Below are 21,598 nucleotides of genomic sequence, written 5' to 3'. Positions count from 1 at the left end.
GCGGAGATCTTTGTAGTAGCATTGCTCATTCCGACGATATTGGAATAAATGCATGCCTGGTGCGTTATTGTCCCTCTTCGCCAAAGAATTAAATGGCTAGGCCACATACAAAGAATGGATAACATGAGAACTATAAAACGTATACTAGAATGGAAACCTATGGGAAGGCGACCAATTGGAAGACCTAGGATGAGATGGATTGAAGATGTATGCGAAGATTTAAAGATTCTCAAAGTTAGAAATTGGAAAGAAATGGCAAAGAAGAGGAAAGATTGGAATGATTTGTCTGAGAAAGCTAAAACCCACAAAGGGTTGTGATGCTAATGGAAGAAGAAGGTATATGGTAGATTAGCTGTGGAAATTTTAATTATGCAATGTAATAGCAAGATCATTTTCATTGCAGGTGTTGAAAACCGAAAAAAAGAAAATGACAACGAATGCTGAAAAAGCACAAACCGTGTGGTAGTATGCAGAATTAGGGTCCATTATCGCAGTTCAACGACGTTTCCGTGCAGAGTATCACAGAGACCCTCCAGATGCCAAGAGAATCAAGGCGTGGAAAGCAGCGTTTCTAGAGATAGGATCTGTTGCTAAGAGACATGGTCGTGGCCCTTCAAGAATATCAGAGGAGAATGTTCGGCGCATTTCAGATACATTTGCAAGAAGTCCCAAAAACTCTGTTCGTCTGGCGTCACGTGAGCGTGATGTCTCGAAATAAACTGTCCACGATGTGCTACACAAGCGCCTAAAGCTACATGTGGTGAAACCCGACGATAAACCCAAACGAGCAACGTTTGCCGAAGACATTCTTCAGCGCATCGAGGAAGACAACAACTTTTTGGCCAAGGTTACGTTTTCTCATGAGTCAACATTTCACCTCAGTGGTAAGATCAACAGACACAACGTGCGAATTTGGAGTAGTGAACATCCTCGAGAGGCCATAGAGTATCAACGAGAAAGCCCGAAGGTCAACGTTTGGCGTGGCTTACTCAAGGATGAAGTTATTGGACCTTTGTTCTTTGCAGAGGCAACTATCACTGGTCACACATATCTTGATATGTTAGTTAATTTTGTGTTCCCTCAGATAAGACATCGACACCCACACCTGCTCTTCCAGCAGGATGGAGCACCTCCACACTGGCATTTGGATGTTCGGAACACATTGACTGAAGAATTCCCACAAAGATGGATTGGGAGAGGTGGTCCAATTACCTGGCCACCCAGGTCGCCTCACATTACTCCCCTGGATTTCTTCCTGTGGGGGTATGCTAAGGACAAGGTGTACTCTATCAAAGTGGCAACTGAGGAACAGCTTCGTGAGAGGATCAGATCTGCTATTGAGACAGTTACGCCACAGATGCTACAGGCTACCTGGTGTGAAATCGAGTATCGATCAGACATCCTCCGTGCCACTCGTGGGGCACATGTAGAAATGGTGTGACTGCACAAAAACAACTTCATAACTATGTGTATCCATTGTTGTATCAATCTTCTTTATGCATCGAATACATGTCGTATTACAGACAGTTCAAATTAGGGTGTTTCGTCTCGGACACCCTGTATTTCAATTCGATCCAGGGACCTTTTTACCCGATCAATTTAAATACGGTTCAGGAATCTTTTTTCCTGCTCAATTCAAATACGGTGCGGTAACCTTTTCTCACACTGAATTTAAATTCGGTCCAGGAACCTCTTTTCCGGATCAATTTAAATACGGTTCAGGAATCTTTTTTCCTGCTCAATTTAAATACGGCCCAGAAACAGATTTTCCTGCTCAATTTCAATTCTGTCCAGGAACCTTTTTTCAATTAAATAAAACGCAACTTGGACCGAATTTAAATTGTGCGAGGAAAAAGGTTCCCGTCCTGTTACGGAACCAAATAGAACCCATTAGAATCTATGAATTTCTGAATCCTTAACAATCCCAGGGTTGTTAATTTACAGGAATTGCAAATAAGTTCAATTCCGGTCCGGAAGAGAAAATCAGCTAGTGTAAATGAGTTCTAGGCCGTAAAGTACCTTTTTATGTATAAAGTATTCCAATTCGATCCAAGGACCTTTATTCAGGATGAATTTAAATACGGTCCAGGAACAATTTTTCAATGAAACAATATGCAGCTTGGACCGAAATTAAATTGTGCGAGAAAAAATATTCCGGTCCAGCTCCGGAACCCATTAGAATTTATGGATTCCTGGACCTTCAAAGACCCCACGCAGCACGGCTCACGTGTGGACCTTCTTGCAAAGATATGTCCAAAACCTTGTCTTACGGATGTCAGAATGTCAAAGTATTCCATAGTGTCTTTACTAACTCTCTAGCCTTCTTAAACCCGAAGGTTTATGGCTGCAGCAACACAAGCCTTCCGTCTGTCTCTATCCTTGGGAAGAACGATCCAATCTTTTCCGTCCTTACCGATTTCCTTTAGGTCCATCTCAACGTTATACATCCATCTTCGTCTTGGCCTTCCTACAGGTCTCTTACCATCAGGTTTACCAACAAGAATCGTGTAAACTCTTCTTTGCTGTCCAATTCGTGCCACCTGGCCTGGCCACCCAAGGCTTCAGTCAATATACAATTTTAAACACTCAAATTACAAGGGCTGTTCAAAAAGTAGTTACCAACATTTTGAAAATTGAGAACTGTATATTCTACGTAAATGACATTCACAGTCAGCAAAGTGCATGTTTCAGCTTGACCTACTCCACAGATGATTATCCTGTCCTGCAAGAAGCAATTAGCAGGGTGTACTACGTGGAAGTGAGGCTGACCATTAGGTGCCTCAGCAGAAGGTCAATACTTATACACTACATTCCACAGCACAATCCATGCAAAGGATTTTATTCGAGGCGCCAGAGCCTTATTAGTCTGCAAGAATGCTTTCATTTGGGTGCCTTCAGAAAAGAACACCCTTTAAACTCCGTGAGTTTATATTGTCATGAAACTTGGCGTCCGACGACGTCTGCAACGTCCCCCGGTTGTACACCAGTCGTCAGAAAGTTAGTCCGCTACTCCTTTAGTCGGGAACATAAGAATCTTTGCAAATCATCAGGGCTTGCTGGACAGAAAAGAAACACAACATTGTTTTCAAAGTTAAACGCAGTTTTATAATCGCGTATATTTCATAATCACTTACCAATAAAACACTAGAACCTTCAATACTAACGTTGGGCAATTCACTCACATATAGCGAAAGTCAAATTACATAATTAATTGCTTACTTTCAACTTATCGGCAAGAAGAAAACTTGAAAACCGAAAATCTATTCTTGAATTCTCCCCGTTTCCAAGTTCTTATTGATTCTTCACCTGTTTTCCAAACTCAGTCTGTCGTCAGGTGAGAAACATTCAGGTGGGTTCACTTCCTCTGCTGAGACGAGAAAGTGACGTCAACACGAACATATTTTGACGCATTTATAAACATATACACAAGTTCCAACCACAACTGAATCAATCTAACTATAGTTGTCTGTGACAACTTGCACATTATTTGAAATAACAAACAATTAAGATCTTAACATCTCAACAAATATTAAAACTTAAACGTTACCAAAACGAACACTGTTTGTATCGTCATGAAGAATATAACCGTACACGGGTCTCCCTTATCGCACAACACTTCTGCAACCTGTTCTGACGTCAGACGAGGTTTACCTACGTTGATAGCTTAGGTCTGTTAGGTTTGGTTGCATTAGCAAAAATACACTGCAAATTTACTATTTGTGCTAAGAGAAGGCCTAACCTAACAAATTGGGCATTTAGCCTATAAATAAAAGGAGTCTCTGGTGACGTCAGAATGTAAGGTTGCAGAAGTGATGTGCGATAAAGGAAAAGCGGAAAAAGAGCCGTCATATTGAAGTTTTGGCAATGAAGCTAGTGAGGAAAGTTATGGCAACACGGAGGGCCTCGGACACAAGCGAAGGTGAGGCAGTGGCGTTCCCAAGGGAGGGTTGGTGGGGGTCCTAACCGCACTTTACCCCAATATTCCTAACAAAGAACATCAAAGGTAGGAAAAGATGGCAAAATGAGGGCTGACTACTAAAAAAGTACACTTACCCCCTTTCGCTAATCCTTGGCACGCCACTGGCTAGAGGAGAAACCAAATGACTGCACTTTAGTTCACAAGGGTCTCATCACCTTGGTTAAGCTGTAACGTGTTGGAATTTGAACTTTTTAGCAAAGGATGTTACGAAACTCCTCAGATATCAATAGTTTAGAGCGTTTTCGTCTATTAGTTCCTTAGTACCTACAAGTTCTAAAGCTGGGAGCAAACCAGCATGAATATCAAGGCAAAACAGCCTATGCAAGAAAAAAAGGGTAGTTCTATCTCCCCATTTACCCTTCAAGCACCATCACCGTCCTGCAGTAACAACCGCCAACTCGACAAAACTTTCTAGAAAAGTGGATCTTGAAAATCTCCCCGCATAGACTCCTCAAAGCTTTCTCAATGTCCCCTCTTGCAATTTTCAACCGCCATAAATTTCTGTAATGGATTTAATTTTGGTTGGAGTGCGGAGCGTTTTGGGGGGGGGTTAAAGTTTCGAGCAGGACGTGATAATACTAAGCCAGGCAGCTCCCCCTTGCGCTTCACAACTGCACCTTTAAAGACAGAGAAATCAGTGGTTCTGAACACGTTCCTTGATTGTGGTAGGAAGAGCACAGAATAAACAAATCCTTCTTCTTTTTTTAATGCTGTTTTCCCTTATTCACAGAATATAACCACTGGGTCGTTTTGGTGAAAATGTGTATGCAAGCAGCATTGCGAAGGTGTGGATTTGTCCCTGTTCTCCCCCCCCCCCCCTCTGCTCTTTTTTGTGAGAAACAAAGTGGATTAAAGGCAGCTCTAGAAGGAGGAAAAAGAGAGGCTCACGTTACGCCACTGTTGCTTTCAGAAGAGAACGAGATCACTGTCCCCCCCCCCATCCTTTTTCACTTTGTCTCTCATTCATTGTTTTTTTCTCTTGCTTTTATTCCATGCTTGGTTCTGTTTTTCGCGTGGGATGTTCCAAAAGGAATGAGACTGGTATCGTGATGACGTGTTTGGCTCGCTGACAATCTGTGAATCGCGCCGAAACAATAGGCTGGATTTCAATGCAATCAAAAGACACACCTCGCCATTATTCTAGCGTTAGAAGTGCCAGGAATGGTGAACACGCTGCAATTTTAAGTACAATAGCTTTGTTTTTGCGTGTAGCAATTGTGTTGTAAAAAAAGTTAAGTAATAATTACACACTGTACTTGTTAATCACTCAACTTCATTTCCCTTTTATATTTACACCGCATCCTCTTGTCTCTGATTCTTCCTTCCTTTTCCTCTCTCACTCCCACTTTTCGTCAGTCTATTCTCCATTTTCCATCCCATCTTTCTTGTCTATCGTTTTCTTTCCTACTATATTTAATTTCTCTCCTTTTCTCATTCCCTCCTTTCATGCTTGCTTTCTCTTCGTCACATTTCTTTATCACTAAATTTTCTATCCTTTTTTTCATCGCACTGAATTTTCTTTTCTCTATTTCTTTAATACTTTTTCCTTTCTCTCACACTCCATCCTTTCGTATGTCTATTTCTCTTTCTCTCTTCTTCCTTTCTCTTTTTCCATCCTATACTTCTCTTTCCCACTTCTTTTCCTGCTCTCTTCCTACTAATCTCGTCCTCTTTTTCTTTCTCACTCCTTTTCATTTTCCCTTTTTCTTTCTCAATTATTTTCATCTCTCTCTTTTTCCCATCTCTTTCTTTTCTAATTCTCTCTTTTCGTCTATTTCTCTTTCACTCTCTTCCTTTACTTTCCAGTGCACCCAATATTTTCTCTCTATTTCTTTAAGTCTCTTTTCTTTCCCTCTCCAATACTCCCTCCTTGTCTCTGCGCTTCCTTTCCCCCCCTCTTACTTATCTGTTCTATCTCATTTATTCCAAGGGCCTACCCGATGGCGCAGTGGTAACGTCGTCGCCTTGTAATCAAGGTGTCCCGGGTTCGATTCCCGGTAAAGGCACATGACACAGTGGTGGTTCGGATCCCACTTAAAACTGTAGACCCAGTCCCGCTTAGCCTCTCTGTGCATAAAGTGGACTTAAAAATTCAATCAATCAATCATTTATTCCAACTCTTTCATCAGTCCCACTTAATTTTCTCTCTCTCTCTCTCTCTCTCTCTCTCTCTCTCTCTCTCTCTGTGTGTGTGTGTGTGTGTGTGTGTGTGTCTGCTGCATTTGTACTTACAAGGCAGGTTATCTAAGTGTCCCCCTCCGATTTCCATGAAACTTGGCAGGTGTATAGAGGGGCCCAAAGGAATAAATACGTGTTTATTTTGTTTCAGCTAAAAAACTGTTTTAGGGGGCAAAACCCCCCTCAAATGTCAAGATGAGGACAAATTGACGTGGGGATCTGACTCCTGTGTCCACCTCCGATTTCCATGAAATTTGGCAGGTGTATAGAGGGGCCCTATGACCCCTGTTTCTTCCTATGCCATATTTACGTGGTTTCGGGGTCAGATCCCCACTTCAATTTGTCCTCATCTTGACATTTGAGCGGGGGTTGCCCCCTAAAAAAGTTTTTTAGCCCAAAACAAAAAAACACGTATTTCTTCCTTTGGGCCCCTTTATACACCTGCCTAGTTTCATTGAAATTGGAGGGGGACACTTTGATAACCTCCCTTGTTAGTATTTACAAGGCAGTATTCTGAACATTTTGATTGAAGAATCAACATCTTTACGAGAACGAGCAAAATCGGTTGATTTGCTTTATTTTACTTTCGTTCTCCTACTTTTGTCTAATCGTGAAGATGCATATGACTGATGATCAGCAATTGATGAAGGGGCACTCACAAAGAACACCAATGGCCAGATCGAGATGCGAACCCGGAACCCAGCATCGTAGCGTGCTTTAACCATTCCGTCACGGATGTGGACAGAACGAGGTATTTATACTTTTTGCTAAGAAACAAAGTAAACAGTTATTGGTGATATTTCTTCTTTTTATACTTCTCTTCTGATGCGAAGAAGCTAACACTAAACAGTGTTGCCACATACTAAACTTACCTCAAAACGCCTACAAGAAATGTAGCTATGGCATTTTTTTATTACTACAAGCGACAAGAATATTGTAGCGAAGCTACAAATTTTGTAGCCAGCTACAGTAGCGCTATTTCCGAAACAGCATTCTAAGACGGAGAAAGAAGGAGGAACTATCAAAGTAAAAAAAAAACAGGAAGAAAAGAAATACGAAGATAATTAATAAAGTTTTCCGTATTCCAGAGGATTCAAGTGACTCCCCCCCGTAGACGTGAATGAAAAATTCGTGCGTTCGAATCCTGCGCAGCGCAAAAACAATCGGACCGAATCCCGTTTGTGGCTCCTCAGAGGGAGAAATTCTCTTATCTCAGCACCGTGTAAAAATCTTTCAGAGCTTTGGTTGGGGACGTTATTTGCCGCTACGACGGGGGGGAATGGGGGAGTCCCTCAGGACGCTTCCCCCCTGCGTTATTTGCACAGACAGAAAAAACAAACAGGTCGGCTGGGGGTGGCAGAAAGTCGAAAGCCCAAAGGAGAATGCCCGACAACCACAGAGACAACCGTGGAGACTGGAGATCTCCCAGCCTGGCCAACCTCGGGAAAATCTGTATGGCGAGGTTGGAAATGCCACATCCACGAATTCCAATATTAAATGTGAATTTTATAGAGTTTCGGTAACGGCAACTACTTGTACACTTCTCCTTCTCACACTGTCTTCCTGTCTCGTTCCCTTTATCACTTTCTCTTTACCTTTCTCTCTTACTTTGTTTATTTTCAGCCATTGTCTGTCCTTTCCACTCTCATATCTGCCCATCTTTTCATATCTCTCATCATTTCACACTCCCTTTCACGCGCTTTCTGCTACTTTAACACCTTCTCTCTTTTCCTGTCTCTCTCTTCCTTTGTCTCTGTTTCTGTCCATTTAACTCTCTGCTACTTTCTCGCTCTTCCTTTCCTTGTCACTCTTTCATACTGTCTCACTCTCTCTGCATGTATCTCTCTCCCTTTGCTCCTTTCACCCACTTTCTCCCACTTTCACTCTCTTTTCCTCTCCACCTTTGTTCCTTTCACCCTCTTTCTGCCACTTTCACTCTTTTCCTGTCTCTCTCCCTTTGTTCCCTTCACCCTCTTTCTGCCACTTTCACCCTCTTTCTGCCACTTTCACCCTCTTTCCCTGTCTCTCACCCTTTGTCTCTTTCACTGTCCCTTTCACCCTTTTCTTCCACTTTAACTCTCTTTTTCTGTCTCTTCTATCTTCCCTTCACCCTCTTTCTGACACCTTCACTGTCTTTTTCTGTCTCTCTTTCTGCCACTTTCAAACTCTTTTCCTCTCTCCCTTTGTTCCCATCACCCTCTTTCTGCCACTTTCTCCCTCTTTCCCTGTCTCTTTCCCGTTGTTCCCTTCATCCTCTTTCTGCCACTTTCACTTTCTTTTCCTCTCTCCCTTTGTTCTCTTCACCCTCTTTCTGCCACTTTCACCCTCTTTCCTCTCTCCCTTTGTTCCCTTCACCCTCTTTCTACCACATTCACTCTCTATTCCTGTCTCCCTTTCTTTTTACCCTGCACTTTCCCTTACTGTCCTCTCCCCTCTCTCCTTTTCTGTTCATCTCAATGTCTGTATCCTCTTTATCACTTTCTCTCACCCCTGAATAATATGTTTGTATAATGCGCTTTGTATTTTAAAAGCTACATCTTATAGCTGTATAGATGAGACACTGCAATGCATATTTTGTTTAAATGTAAGAAGTGTGACGCTGTAACAGGAGCTCCAACATGTCCCTTCAGAGCAGCCATCTCTTTCGGTGCAGAGCGTGTCTGCGTGCTGAAAATCCTCTGGGTGTGGTTCCGCAAGAGGATGTGATGAGATGTCCGAAGTGGAGAGAGTGAGAGAGAGAGAGAGCATACAGAGAATGCCAAGAGTGTTCCGCCCGGTCGGCTTTTCACCGATACATTTGTCACCGTCACATGCACGGCTCCTGTCTTCCTCGCCCTGATTTATCGTTTCGGGCATTGTTACTGGGATCTGACCGCGGGTCATCCCTCCTCCCTACAGGAATAAAAGCCAAGACCGATCTGGTTACAGGCGCAACCCGCTTTGACGTCCTCAAGATGTCCGGCCACGGGATCAGCAAAACCATCCTTCCCCTTCAACTCGTGCGTCATGCTGCGGAAATGTCACTTTGGAGAAGGTGCCCGCGAGCGTTTCACTCTTTCCGATTCAGCTGCAGCATTGTTATCCTGCTGCTGATTTTCGTAAAGTCTTATTGTTTCTGCTACCACCGATCATAGACCAATAACTTAAAGGTATTTCGAATACTAAAATTAAAACAAACCGAATTTATGAACATCCCCTTTAGATGGCCAACATCAAAAACAGAATTAACGAACATCTCTTTTAGATGGCCAAAGCAAAAACAGAATTTAAGAATATCTCTTTTAGAAGGCCAAATCAAAAACAGAATATACGAACATCTTCTTTAGAAGGTCAAATCAAAAATAGAATTTACAAACATCTTCCTTAGGTCAAATCAAAAACAGAATTTACGAACATCTCCTTTAGAAGGCCAAATCAAAAACAGAATATACGAACATCTCCTATAGAAGGCCAAATCAAAAACAGAATTTACGAACATCTTCTTTAGAAGGCCAAATCAAAAACAGAATTTACGAACATCTCCTTTAGAAGGCCAAATCAAAAACAGAATATACGAACATCTCCTATAGAAGGCCAAATCAAAAACAGAATTTACGAACATCTTCTTTAGAAGGCCAAAATCAAAAACAGAATTTACGAACATCTTCTTTAGAAGGTCAAATCAAAAACAGAATTTACGAACATCGCCTTTAGAAGGCCAAAGCACGCATAGAGTTTACGAACATCTCCTTTAGAAGGCCAAAGGAAAAACCGAATTTAAGATCATCTTTAGAAGGCCAAATCAAAAACAGAATTTAAGAACATCTCCTTTGAAAGGCCAAATAAAAAACAGAATATACGAACATCCTCTTTGGAAAGGCCAATGTAAAGCCAATTCATGAACACCCCCTTCAGGAGGAAAACATCAAAAACAGAATCTATGAACATGCGTAGCGTTCCAACATGAACGCGGGGATCTTAATTAGGGGTGTAACTTGCCCCTCCCGATTAATACTATTGATGGTAGAGACAGCCCTAAACGGCAAGTACAAATGTCTAACTTATCATTAAAATAAACTCATGATTCGGTTTAGACTGAAGTGAGCCATGCGAATGGCAGATAAGGGTGTAAACTAGCTTACCCTGTTCGGTTTAGAAATAAGACCAGTAGCTACTGCTTCTCCGATGATTCCAGATTAAAAGACCTCGTGTCGCTCTCATGCGCACCTATTTAAACCCTCGCTTGGCCTCTCGTCACCTCTCGCCAAAGGCCAGTGTTCTTACCATTTCCTGTGAAAGGCTTACCCTACACATTTCTGAGCAGGAGCTGACAAGGTCTGCCAGGGTCAATATTTCTTAATCGAACGGATATGCTACGCATGTGCTTTAGGAGACTAAATTTCGTTTTTAAAAAATGAGTTGATAAACATTTTCTGAACATCTATAAAGCATAAAATGTATATGTATATAATATATACTGTAATATAATAACAGACAAGAATATAATCATTTGTGCAACTTCAATCGCAAGTGCTGAAACCTCAGTTCAAAATAAAACTGGAAGCACACCTCCCATCGACGTATTGCAAGACTACAAAGACCAGTGCGTTCTGTCTACCACAAAGGCACTAGAATTCGCCTGTTGAAGATCTGTCAATTGTCACGGGGTTGTTCACGGGTCCCTTTTGTACCTGGAACAAATAAAAAAAAGGATGCTTTGTGCTTCTTTTTTTCCTCTCTCCCCCCCGGACTGTCACTCAGAATTCTAGCCTCACATCATTTTAACCGGAAGCGCAGGCGGATGGCGGGAAAAACTAATTAAACATGGGTTCGCTTTTGTGGTTTAGATCAGTCGATGCGTACGGCTTCCGCATGAATGCTTCTTACGCCAATTTTTTTCAGTTGGGAGTGAACCGAAAGGGCAAAGTTGTAGTACCCGTGTGGGCTCGGCATGGAAATATGGTAATTTTTATAACTTGTCGATTTATTTCTTCAAAAACTCTAAGTTCTTCCCTTCAGTTCGATTGAAATTTTGATTGTAATCGATATATTCCCTGGAAAGTTACTCTAGAGCCATCTATTGTTAGTAATCAAAACTAGGATCGCTGTGTTAAATTCGCGATAACAGATAACGCTACGTAAGATAATGAAACTCTATGTAAAGCTCCACGCTTTCTCGACGAGGCACACACCGGAACGATAGAGTTTTGAAAGAAAATGATGTTCGGGTAGTATTTGGAGTGACATTTCTAGAATGGATCTTATGCCACGTTTCACGAATCGTGTAATCTAAGTTTCCCACTGGGAACTCGCGAGTTTCGGTTCAGGAAATCTGCACTCCCAATACTGCTGTAAAAAATGACAATATCTGACTATATCATGGCTTAGCACTATCTTACAAGATAAGGCCCGACGGCTACAGCCGGATTGCGCACACTTTTCCGGTATTATTAGTTTTGTCTGATAACCCGTTGACAACAGGATTGCGCACAAAACAAATGAGGCGATGTTGTCAGATGTAAAATTTTTTCAAGCCGTTCTCACTTCTGTTGTGCTTGTGTGTGTGTGTGTGAACTTACACGTGTTCTTGCAGTCATTAACCTAACCTAACCTAACTTTTGAGTTTGAGTAAATTGGTATGATTTACTACAAGGGTCGTTCAAGGTTGACCGGGATTTTCGTACGTAAAAAATCGATGAATAGCCGGATCATGATGAAACGTGCGGGGGACGTAATGTATTCCTTCGCGAGTAACTAGCGCCAGGCATGACGTATTTCGCGCATGCGCAGCAGTTGCAGCGAACATGGCGGCAAGCAGTGTGTCTGTGGCTGTGGAGCAGCGGCGTGTAATCAAATTTCTCGTGAAGGAGAAAGTGAAACCAGCTGAGATTTTCAGACGATTGCAAGCACAGTATGGTGAACAAACGATGTTGCGGACAAGAGTGTACGAATGGTGTGAGCAGTTTCGCGAAGGACGGGAGCTGGTGACAAATGAAGCGCATGGACACATTCGCCCGACTGCAGTCACACCAGTGAATATCGCACGTGTTGAGCAAATGATTCTTGAGAACCGGCGAGTAACAGTGCGGGATATTGCTGCCGAGGTGAATATCAGTGTCGGGAGTGTTGAGACAATCATTCACGACCACTTACGCTTCCGCAAAATCTGTGCAAGGTGGGTTCCCCGCCAGCTGACATTCGATCAGAAGTGGACACGCAGGACGGTCAGTGAACAGCTTCTGAATCGGTTTCGAGCAGAAGGTGATGAATTGTTGCAATCCATCATCACGTGTGATGAAACATGGTTGCACAATTCAACCCCAGAGACCAAAAGACGCAGCATGGAGTGGCGGCATGAAGGTTCCCCGCCTCCCAAGAAAAGCAAAACGCAGCCGTCCGGTGGAAAGATCATGGCAAGTGTCTTCTGGGACATGAAGGACGTTATCCATGTGGATTTTCTGGACAAAGGGAGCACGATTAATGCCCAGAATTACTCCACATTGTTGAGTGGTGCTGTACGAAAGTCCATTCGCAAGAAAAGACCTGGGATGTTGTCTGTAAATGTCATTCTTCTCCATGACAATGCCCGCCCTCACACGGCCAATGTGACAACAACAACTCTGGCCGACATGCGCTGGGAAGTTCTGCCCCATCCCCCCTACAGTCCGGATTTAGCCCCAGTGATTATCATATGTTTGCACCCCTTAAAGACCATCTGGGAGGGAAGAAATTCACGACAGACGAAGCACTGCGGAGCGATGTCCTCCAGTGGCTACGACAACAACCAAGTTCTTTCTGCGCCAAAGGAATTCGGGAGCTGCCGGAACGATGGCAACGGTGCCTCGGCGCGCACGGAGAATACTTTGAAAAACTGACATAGTTTGGTGTTTCTTCTGCTACCTATTTCCTCTGCAGAAATAAAAGTCCCGGTCAACCTTGAACGACCCTTGTATTTTATTTCAAAAAATCTGTGCGCAAAACAGGTCAGTGAAATTTATGCGCAATCCTGGATCTAAAGTGTGCGCAATTCGGTTGAGGCGGGCCAGACATGTTGCAAAGCAATTTCCAGTTGGAGTTTAAAAAAGCTCCCAAACATGGTAAATATGGTATTAATCTTTCCCAACAGAAGGTCAGATGGGGAACTTGTATTGTGTAATTAGGAATGTGTTGTCAAAAATATTTTTTCATCCTTTCGCGTATATTCCTAATTGTGCCTGTCTGGTAGGGGTAATTTGGGAGATGATGATTGTAATACTTTCTTAGAGGTGGACCAGGCTCTTAATTTCCTTAGTGTACAAGATGGCCTTTTTGTTTCCCACAAAGTAAATATCCAGGGTATTAGGTCTGGCGACCATGGTGGCAATTTACCTCTGTAACATGACTTTTGTGTCACCCTGTATGTGTGTGTTTATAATTACTGTAAAAAAGGTAAAGTACAGTGTGAACGGAGGCACAGAAGCGATTACAGACATGGTGGAGGTGACGAGATCAGCACCACGCTCCGCTCTAACTTTCATTAATCTCCATCCTAGCTATCAACAATAAGAGAAAAGCGGCATTGTATGTCTAAATAAGAACAATCAAATAAAACGATAGCAAATAACTGTCTCGAAATCATTTCAAAATTCTTGTATCCTGTAGTCTTTCCTCCATCAAATAACAACACCATGAGAAAAACTCGCTTTTCTCCAGGTTTTCACAAAAACAACACAATAACAATTTTCTCTTCGTTTGGAGTCCCTTTTTCCCCCCCATTTCCTCGCTCTGCGATGCTCACTTTTTTCCTCTTGCCTCCGCCATTTTCAACTAACAATGCGGAACGCTCACTTTTTGAATACTTCAGTCCCTTTTCGCTACGTCTTGAGCCGCTTTCAAAACGTTTCCGCATTTGCTCTCGCAATGAAGGCCTCGCAAATGTCCACAAAATAATATTCCTTGTTATATCCCAGAGCCTACTTAGCTTCTACGTGCTTCTTTCAAAGTATCCCACAAACTACCTCCAGTTTCATCGAGGGCGCTTTTATGTTATGCAAAATGAACAACAGATGGCAGCAGCTTTGAAGGCAGATGTCTTAGGAAACTCAACACACTTACAGTGTCCAAACTGCGTACTCAAAGTAGTTGGAAAGTAGCGAATAAAGAAGTGTGGCGTATAACTTAGATGTAATTTGAAAATATATGGATTATATTACAATGTAACGCCAAAATCAGTATTTGTTAATAGAGTGAAAACGAGTTTTTCTCTGTTCAGGCAAAGATTAGCATAATATTTTGTTATAAATTGGAGTGTTTATATTTGGCAGAAGAAAAATGTTAAAGAAAGTCAAAGACCGCTGTCAACTATCGAAGTAAAGTAGATGCGCATTTGGGTACTACTTTACTATACGGGTGACATTTATATATCATTTACCTATCACTTTTTTACATTGCTAACGTACTATTCTGCATTGCGGAACATTTCTTTAGGTGAAATAATGAATTTCTAACGAAAATAATGCCTATTTCTTACATTTACGAGTACTTACTGTTACTCGTTATTTCGATTCTGTAACACACATTATGGCGATAGCGTACTGGTTCATCGCGCGTTGTGAGAGTGTTTTGTCGATTTATGCAGTGTTGCAACCTTGTTCACCGGGAAATACCTACTTTCGTCCCTGGATATGAAATTATGCTAATACCTAGCAAACCATTGACGTTAGCCTCACAAACCATTGACGTTAGCCTCACAAACCACTGACATTAGCCCCACAAACCATTCACGTTAGCCCCAAAAACCATTCACGTTAGTCCCACAAACCATTTTCCGTAAGGTTAGCTTAGATTAGGCAAGCATAGTTAAAAAAAAAATTAAAAAAAAATACTCGACACGTCATGTTATAGAGAAAACACGGCGAGTTTGAAACACTGACTACGGGGTTTACGTCATCTAACACACGGAAAATTGTGCTCTCGTGCAGAAAGTAAATGGCGGCAGCAGAAACAGCGTTTCGGACAGAGATTTTCGCAGAAAACAACATGCATTCTCATTAAAATGTATCAAAACTACATTCACAAACTTCCACAACTCTACAGAAAATGATTTGCGAAAGTACTTTCTTCTGTAAAAAGTAAGAAATCCGTCACCCCTATAGTAAAGTGTTACAAGCATTTGTTTACTCATTTCACTCACGCAGACGAAAATGTTCCCCTTCGCTTGTGCCAAAGTGTTGCCATATACGAGGTGCGGCAGAAAAGTAACGATACAGGCAACACTCCGCAAGAATCGACGACGCTGCTGCCTTCTCCTTCATATGGCAGTTAGGTTAACCCCTGTCGTTGACTCAGTACAAGTTTCAACTTGCTAACGTTGCTAGGCGATTTTTGAGAGCGCCTGAATTGAAGGTGTGTTTGCGAGGTGCGTTACGAAAATGGACTGGCAAAACGTATGAGCAAAGTATTGCCGTCAAATTTTGTGTAAAGCTTAGCGAATACGCTACTGTGACTTATAAAAAGTTACAAAGGGCTTATGGAGAACATGTACTATCTAGGGCAGAAATGTTCAGATGGCACAAGTCCTTTTTAGAAGGCCGAGAACAAGTGGAAGGCGAACCTTGTGCGGGAAGACCTTCAACTTCAAAAATGGACGAAAATGTGGAAAGAGTGAGGTCTCTTGTTAGGTCAGATCGTCGATTGACGTTGAGAATGATCAGTAGTGAGTTAAATTTTAACCAGTCTACCGTCCATCAAATTTTAGCACTTGGATGCTGCACCACGACAATGCCCCATGTCACACGGCAGTCTCCATCAATGAATTTTTGGCAGAAAGAAGCATTCCTGTGGTTCCTCAGGCATCGTATTCGCCTGATCTCAGTCCCTGTAACTTATTTTTATTTCCCCGGCTAAAAAAACACTTGAAAGGACGCCATTTTGATACTTTGGATAATATCCAGAAGAGCGTAACCGACGAGCTGAAAGGTATTCCATCAGAAGCCTTCCAGCACTGCTACGAACAATGGAAACAACGCCTTCGTCGCTGTGTAGCTGCCCAAGGGAACTATTTTGAAGAGGATAACCTTGATTTGCATGGTTAAAAGAAAATCAGTCTCATTACTTTTCTGCCACACCTCGTATTCCCTTGTTTGGTTGTCAAAGAATTCGACAACATTAAAAGAATTCGCCACGTATGGTTTGTCACTGAATATAGGTGTGTTGAAAACAATATGTTGAACAACGCCACAGATTTTGGCAACGCAGGGGCTTGACTGCATGGCAGTCAGCTGATTGCATCGCCTAGGGTTGAAAATTCCACGTCAGAGAGTTTTTCTCTCATTGTCAGAGCTGTACCTTGACTTCCATCAAAGGGTCTATTATGTTATAAGAAATGAACGACAGATGGCAGTAGCTTCAAACTATGCATCCGAGGAAGCGGAAAGGTAGTGATTAAAGAAACATCGCGTATGACTCAGTTGTAATTTGAAACTATGTAGATTATATTACACTATAACGCTCAAATCTGTATTTGATAATAATGAAAATTATTTTTATTTGTCCTTGTGAAAGCTTATTAGTAAAGCTAGAAAAATTCTATTTTTACAGGAACTGGGTTTGCAAAGAAGTAAACCTGTTATACACGTTCATGTAATTTAAACTTCTAATATTCCAGGTTAAATTAAGCTACAGTACACGTATGAAACAGAATGGGGAGTTTTTACAGATAACAATATAACTGGAAGTTAATAACTTGGCTACAATGTACTCTGTAACAACAAAGGCACTGTGTCATAATAATAAATCAGAAATTATTCAAGACGTGACACAATGATACCGCACACAATGCTTTCCACCACAAGTGACAAGAATAACTCGAGAGGTAGCCAAAATACATAATAGTGGAAAATGTGTAGAAAAATTATATTAACTTACCTTGATGCAGATGAACGAGAATGAGCAGCGTGAAACAAGTCGCAACTGAAATGCGAAAATAATAGAAATTAGTCAGAGCCAAAAAATTAATTCGCAACATATTAATAAATATTTAAGTTTTCTTATAAATAAAGCAGTTTTTGAGCTAATATGAAAGAAAGTCAATGTTTAAGATTATAAATCCCTTCCAGTACAAAGCAGTAACTTTTCACACATTACGTCACTTGAAAATTCTAGAAGTGGATCCAGAGAGGGAAATGTGATGCTGCTAAGAATGGTTGTAACAGAAGAAAATTTGTGGTTTGAAATTAATTTTTTTTCAGTCAGACAGCCAAGCTTCAAGTTTGCAGATGATTGTCGAAGAACATTCTTGAACACAAATTCGTCTGATGCCATCATAGGGGCAATGTGCAAAGGTTGCTATGGCATTCAATATGACTACCAGTAAAGTTCATGTGCCGTCTTACGATACAATCATTACTATTCAATTTAGTATTTATAAATTAACGGTACTTTAAGCTTGTAACATACAAGTAGAAATGTTATTTCGCAAAACAGAATATTTAAGTTTAATTCGCTGTAACATGCACCCAAAAACAAAACAATTCTGTTATATGAAGGAAAGTACATTTTTTGGGAGTGTGTTGCAACTTATTTCAGGAATTTATTTGTATTGGTTAGGAAGTTATGTAATAAAACATATATGTGCTATAAAATAAGAATTTAGTAATTGTACTGTGTTGGGGATAGTTGCACAGTACCGGACAGTAACTGTTTCTCTGTATCCCCGCTAGTTGTTATACACGTACAGCAATGAAAATGTTAGACACGACTGTATGGAGCTACTGGTGCAGTTGGAGTAATCGATGTCACAGATTACGTCACAACAAGTTGCGGCTTCTGCACGTTGTAAGAAGAAAGTGAAGGACGGAAGATAATTTGCAGCAGAATAATCTTTCCTAAGGGATAAGTTTCATGAATCGTAATAGGTATATATTAATTTATGATTAAGTAAGATCGAAAACCATTAACAACCTTTGCTATCGTGTTAACTATGCGTCGTCTGTGACCGTAACACGTATATATGGCCCAGTACCGGACGGTAGGTCTACTCCCAGTACCGGACAGATGAAAGTAAACACCATTCGTCTTGAAATTGTGTAATTGGGCGTTTTTCTATCTTTCAGTTGGAATATCACATAATGAATGAAGAAAAGAAAGGAAGATCAAATAAAGAAGACATGAAAAATGAAATGTACAGTAAAAACTGCATATCCCGGAACCTCTATAAGAAGGAAACCTGTAAATACGAAGAAAAAAAAAAGTCCCCAGAACGGACCGATTTTATACCTGAAAATGACCTGCTTAAGGCGGAAACCGCCTTAACGCAAAAACGGAACACCATTTAAAGACCAACGACATGTTTTTATTCTGAGTAAGACGGAAATTTCTTCCTATATTTTTTCGCTCGCACGAAAACAATGCAATACTGTAAGTGGAACACGCCTCTGTTGCCACTCGCTTATCGGTAACATTGTCGATATGAAAGAATGCGCTACAATACTCATAGCTGTTACGATTCAGTTTCTTTCTATCATCTCTTACCCTCTTTCTCCACCTTTCTTTGTCTATTTCTCCTCTGTTCTTTCGTCATCTTTCTATTTTTCTTGTTAATCTTTCTTCACCTATCTTATTCCATCTTTCTCTTTCCCTCTATGCACATTGCGATACGACGACAGGGGTCCCGGGTTCGAAAAGATACATAAGTACGTACTATACGTTCTTACAATACTGTAAAAACTGTACCAACATGTTATGTAGTTACATAATTGTAATCTCTGATATGCTTATTGCAACTGTATCGCATTTTTATTCATGTACGTACATGCATTAGTACTCCACATTATAAGTAATGCGAAATGTAAATCTCATTATTTCATGCAGCGCTCCATACTGTATTTAAAGTCAACCCTGTATAAGAAGGAAAACTGTTAAGACGGAAAATTTTGCTCGGAACCATCTTGTTCCGGGATAGACAGGTTTTACTGTATTATGTTGGGCCTCGTCTTCGGACACTAGGAAAGAAAAGTATTTTTCTCAACTTCGGAGCCCTAGTGATAATTAAGCACATCTTACCTAATAACAAATTCAATCCAGAATACAGAACCAGCGACTTCCTCTCCTTTATCAAGAGCATGTGAGAACCCGCCTGCCAAATGAGAGTTACACAATTATTTATGTCGCGATACTTACCAGCCTTAAGTTACCTCCTCCAGCACTGTTTGTAATTAGACTTATACAGTATTGTAACCAACAGATTCAGATCAACAATGTGTTTTTCTATTCTTTAAACCGTAGCCAGTACGAGTCAGGGGGTGCTCGTTCGGCGGCGCAGATCGTATGCGCAGTTGTCCGTGGATGCATGACGTCACCATCGAAACACTCGGCACGAAAAGGCTGGTTCCTTATGCAAATATTGAGAAATTTGACAACGAATATCTTCTAAAATATAGTAGCAAGGGAAAAGTTACAACTTTCACTGTTAAGATTCATCCTTTCTAATCAATTTATCACAAAGTTGATTCAAATGTGTAAAATGGTTTTCAAGAAATCGTGTTACGAAGGAACCCCTGTTTTGTTCTCTCCAGGCTTCCAATGTAAAGGAGTTTTAACTTAAGCGCGTTGGATTTATTTTTGCTCATGTTTTGAAATAAGATTATTTTGTTCTTGTCAACTGAAATCATGCCTAAATGCTATGGAAAGCTGTGAAAACTATTATCAGAAAACTAACGGAAGAAATCTAAAATATCACAGCTTGATTGATATAAAGAATGCGGGATTGCCCATTTTTGTGAAAAAGGCATTGTGCGAGATCTAAAAGCAGAACATTATAATATTGTATGTAAATGTAAGGGTGTAATAAACGTGACTGCTTCCCAGGCACGTATCTAAGGTGGGGGGGGGCTTAGGGGGCTCAAGCCCCCCCGAAAGTTTTCGGTTTACACTAGATAAAATGAGATTTTTTTTGTTTCTTGTGGTGTCAAATAAAATACTGTGACGTTAATTTAAGGAGAGAAATAATTATCGAGGCAAGACGGAGAATATTCTAGAATTCTGTTATTGGTAACAGCTCGTATCCAAGGTGGGAATCAGGGGGCTCAAGCCCCCTTCAGAAAATTTTCAGTTTACGCTAGATAAAATTAGGTTTTTGGCTTCTTGAATAATATGGTGATAATTTGAGAGAGATAATTATCTAGGCAAGACGGAGAATGTTCTATAAGCCTGTTATTGTTAATAGTGCGTATCCAAGGTAGGGATCAGGTAGTTCGAGCCCCCCCCCCCCGCTCCCCAAGGAAATTTTTCAGTTTACAATGATAAAATTAGGTTTTTGACTTCTTGAACAATGTGACGATAATTTAAGGAGAGGAATAATTATCGAGACAAGACGGAGAATGTTCTATAACCCTGTTATTGTTAATACTGCGTATCCAAGGTGGGCATCAGGTGTCTCGAGCCCCCTCCCCCAGGAAATTTTTCAGTTTACACGAGATAAAATTAGGTTTTTGTCTTCTTCAATAATGTGACGATAATTTAAGGAAATAAATAATTATTGAGGCAAGACGGAGAATGTTCTACGGACCCTGTTATTGTTTATAGCGCGTATCCAAGGTGGGGATCGTAACTCGTGGACTCCCCCCACCAGGAAAGTTTTCATTTTACACTAGATAAAATTAGGTTTTTGTCTTCTTGAATAATGTGACGATAATTTTAGGAGAGAAATACTTATCAAGGCAAGACGGAGAATGTTCTATAACCCTGTTGTTGATAATATTGCACGTAAACTTTTCTTACGCTTTCGGTGCTGTCGTAGCGAACTTGAACACTATGTAGAAGAGACTTGTCAGCATTTGGAAGCTGCACAACAAAGGTAGCGCCGCAGGTAGGGCGATTCGGATTCATTGTAATTTTTTAATCTCTGGAAAGCGCGAGAGGGAACGTTCTTGAAAAAGAGAAGGAGTCGAACTACTGGCAATATTTACGAATCCTGATATCTGCGAAACGTTCTAGAATATAAGGGTGGAGACTTTAGAGGTAAGTGTGACAATTCATACAGTCGATTAGTGATCAGTCAGTGTCCATTGGTTGCTTTATAAGATATAGTGATTCGAAAGTGAAATGGACTAAATACCGTAAAGTAACGAAGTCTACTACTAGTTCCAGTTCGATCCCAAAGCTAAAGACATTGACGACAGCGGAACTTCGAGTAGTGCTACGAGTCGAAAGACGAAGAGATCGAAGGTCTCTCTCTCTAAAGTGAATATTTCGGCAGTATCGTGCTGGGCATTTGAGTGATTTATTAAAAAAGAAATAATTGTGATACCCCTTTAAAAAATGGTGTTCAGCCTCCGCCCCGAAAGGAATTCCTGGATACGTGCCTGCTGCTTCCCGTAAAATATCACTGCACTCTCCACGTTCTTTGTCTTCTGTATTTTCTTTGGCGCCGTCAATAGCTTCAACACGTTGTTTGTTTTATATATATATTTGTCACATATTTGT

General features: G+C 41.0%; 1 protein-coding gene across 1 annotated transcript in view; it reads right to left on the bottom strand.

Annotated features, from left to right (window-relative positions):
* The window catches only part of Neto (Neuropilin and tolloid-like), a 621,542-nt gene that overhangs the window by 306,984 nt on the left and 292,960 nt on the right, over window positions 1–21,598 (bottom strand). The window contains exon 2 of the mRNA XM_083113526.1: window positions 17,042–17,086. Coding sequence (XP_082969652.1) covers window positions 17,042–17,086 — 45 coding nt within the window. The remainder of the gene's footprint in view (window positions 1–17,041; window positions 17,087–21,598) is intronic.

This window comes from Lepisma saccharinum, chromosome 27 (genome assembly GCF_977018435.1).
Source record: "Lepisma saccharinum chromosome 27, izLepSacc3.1, whole genome shotgun sequence".
Lineage (NCBI taxonomy): Eukaryota > Metazoa > Arthropoda > Insecta > Zygentoma > Lepismatidae > Lepisma > Lepisma saccharinum.
Note: the sequence above shows the minus strand (reverse complement) of the source record. Positions and strands in the feature narration are given on the sequence as shown.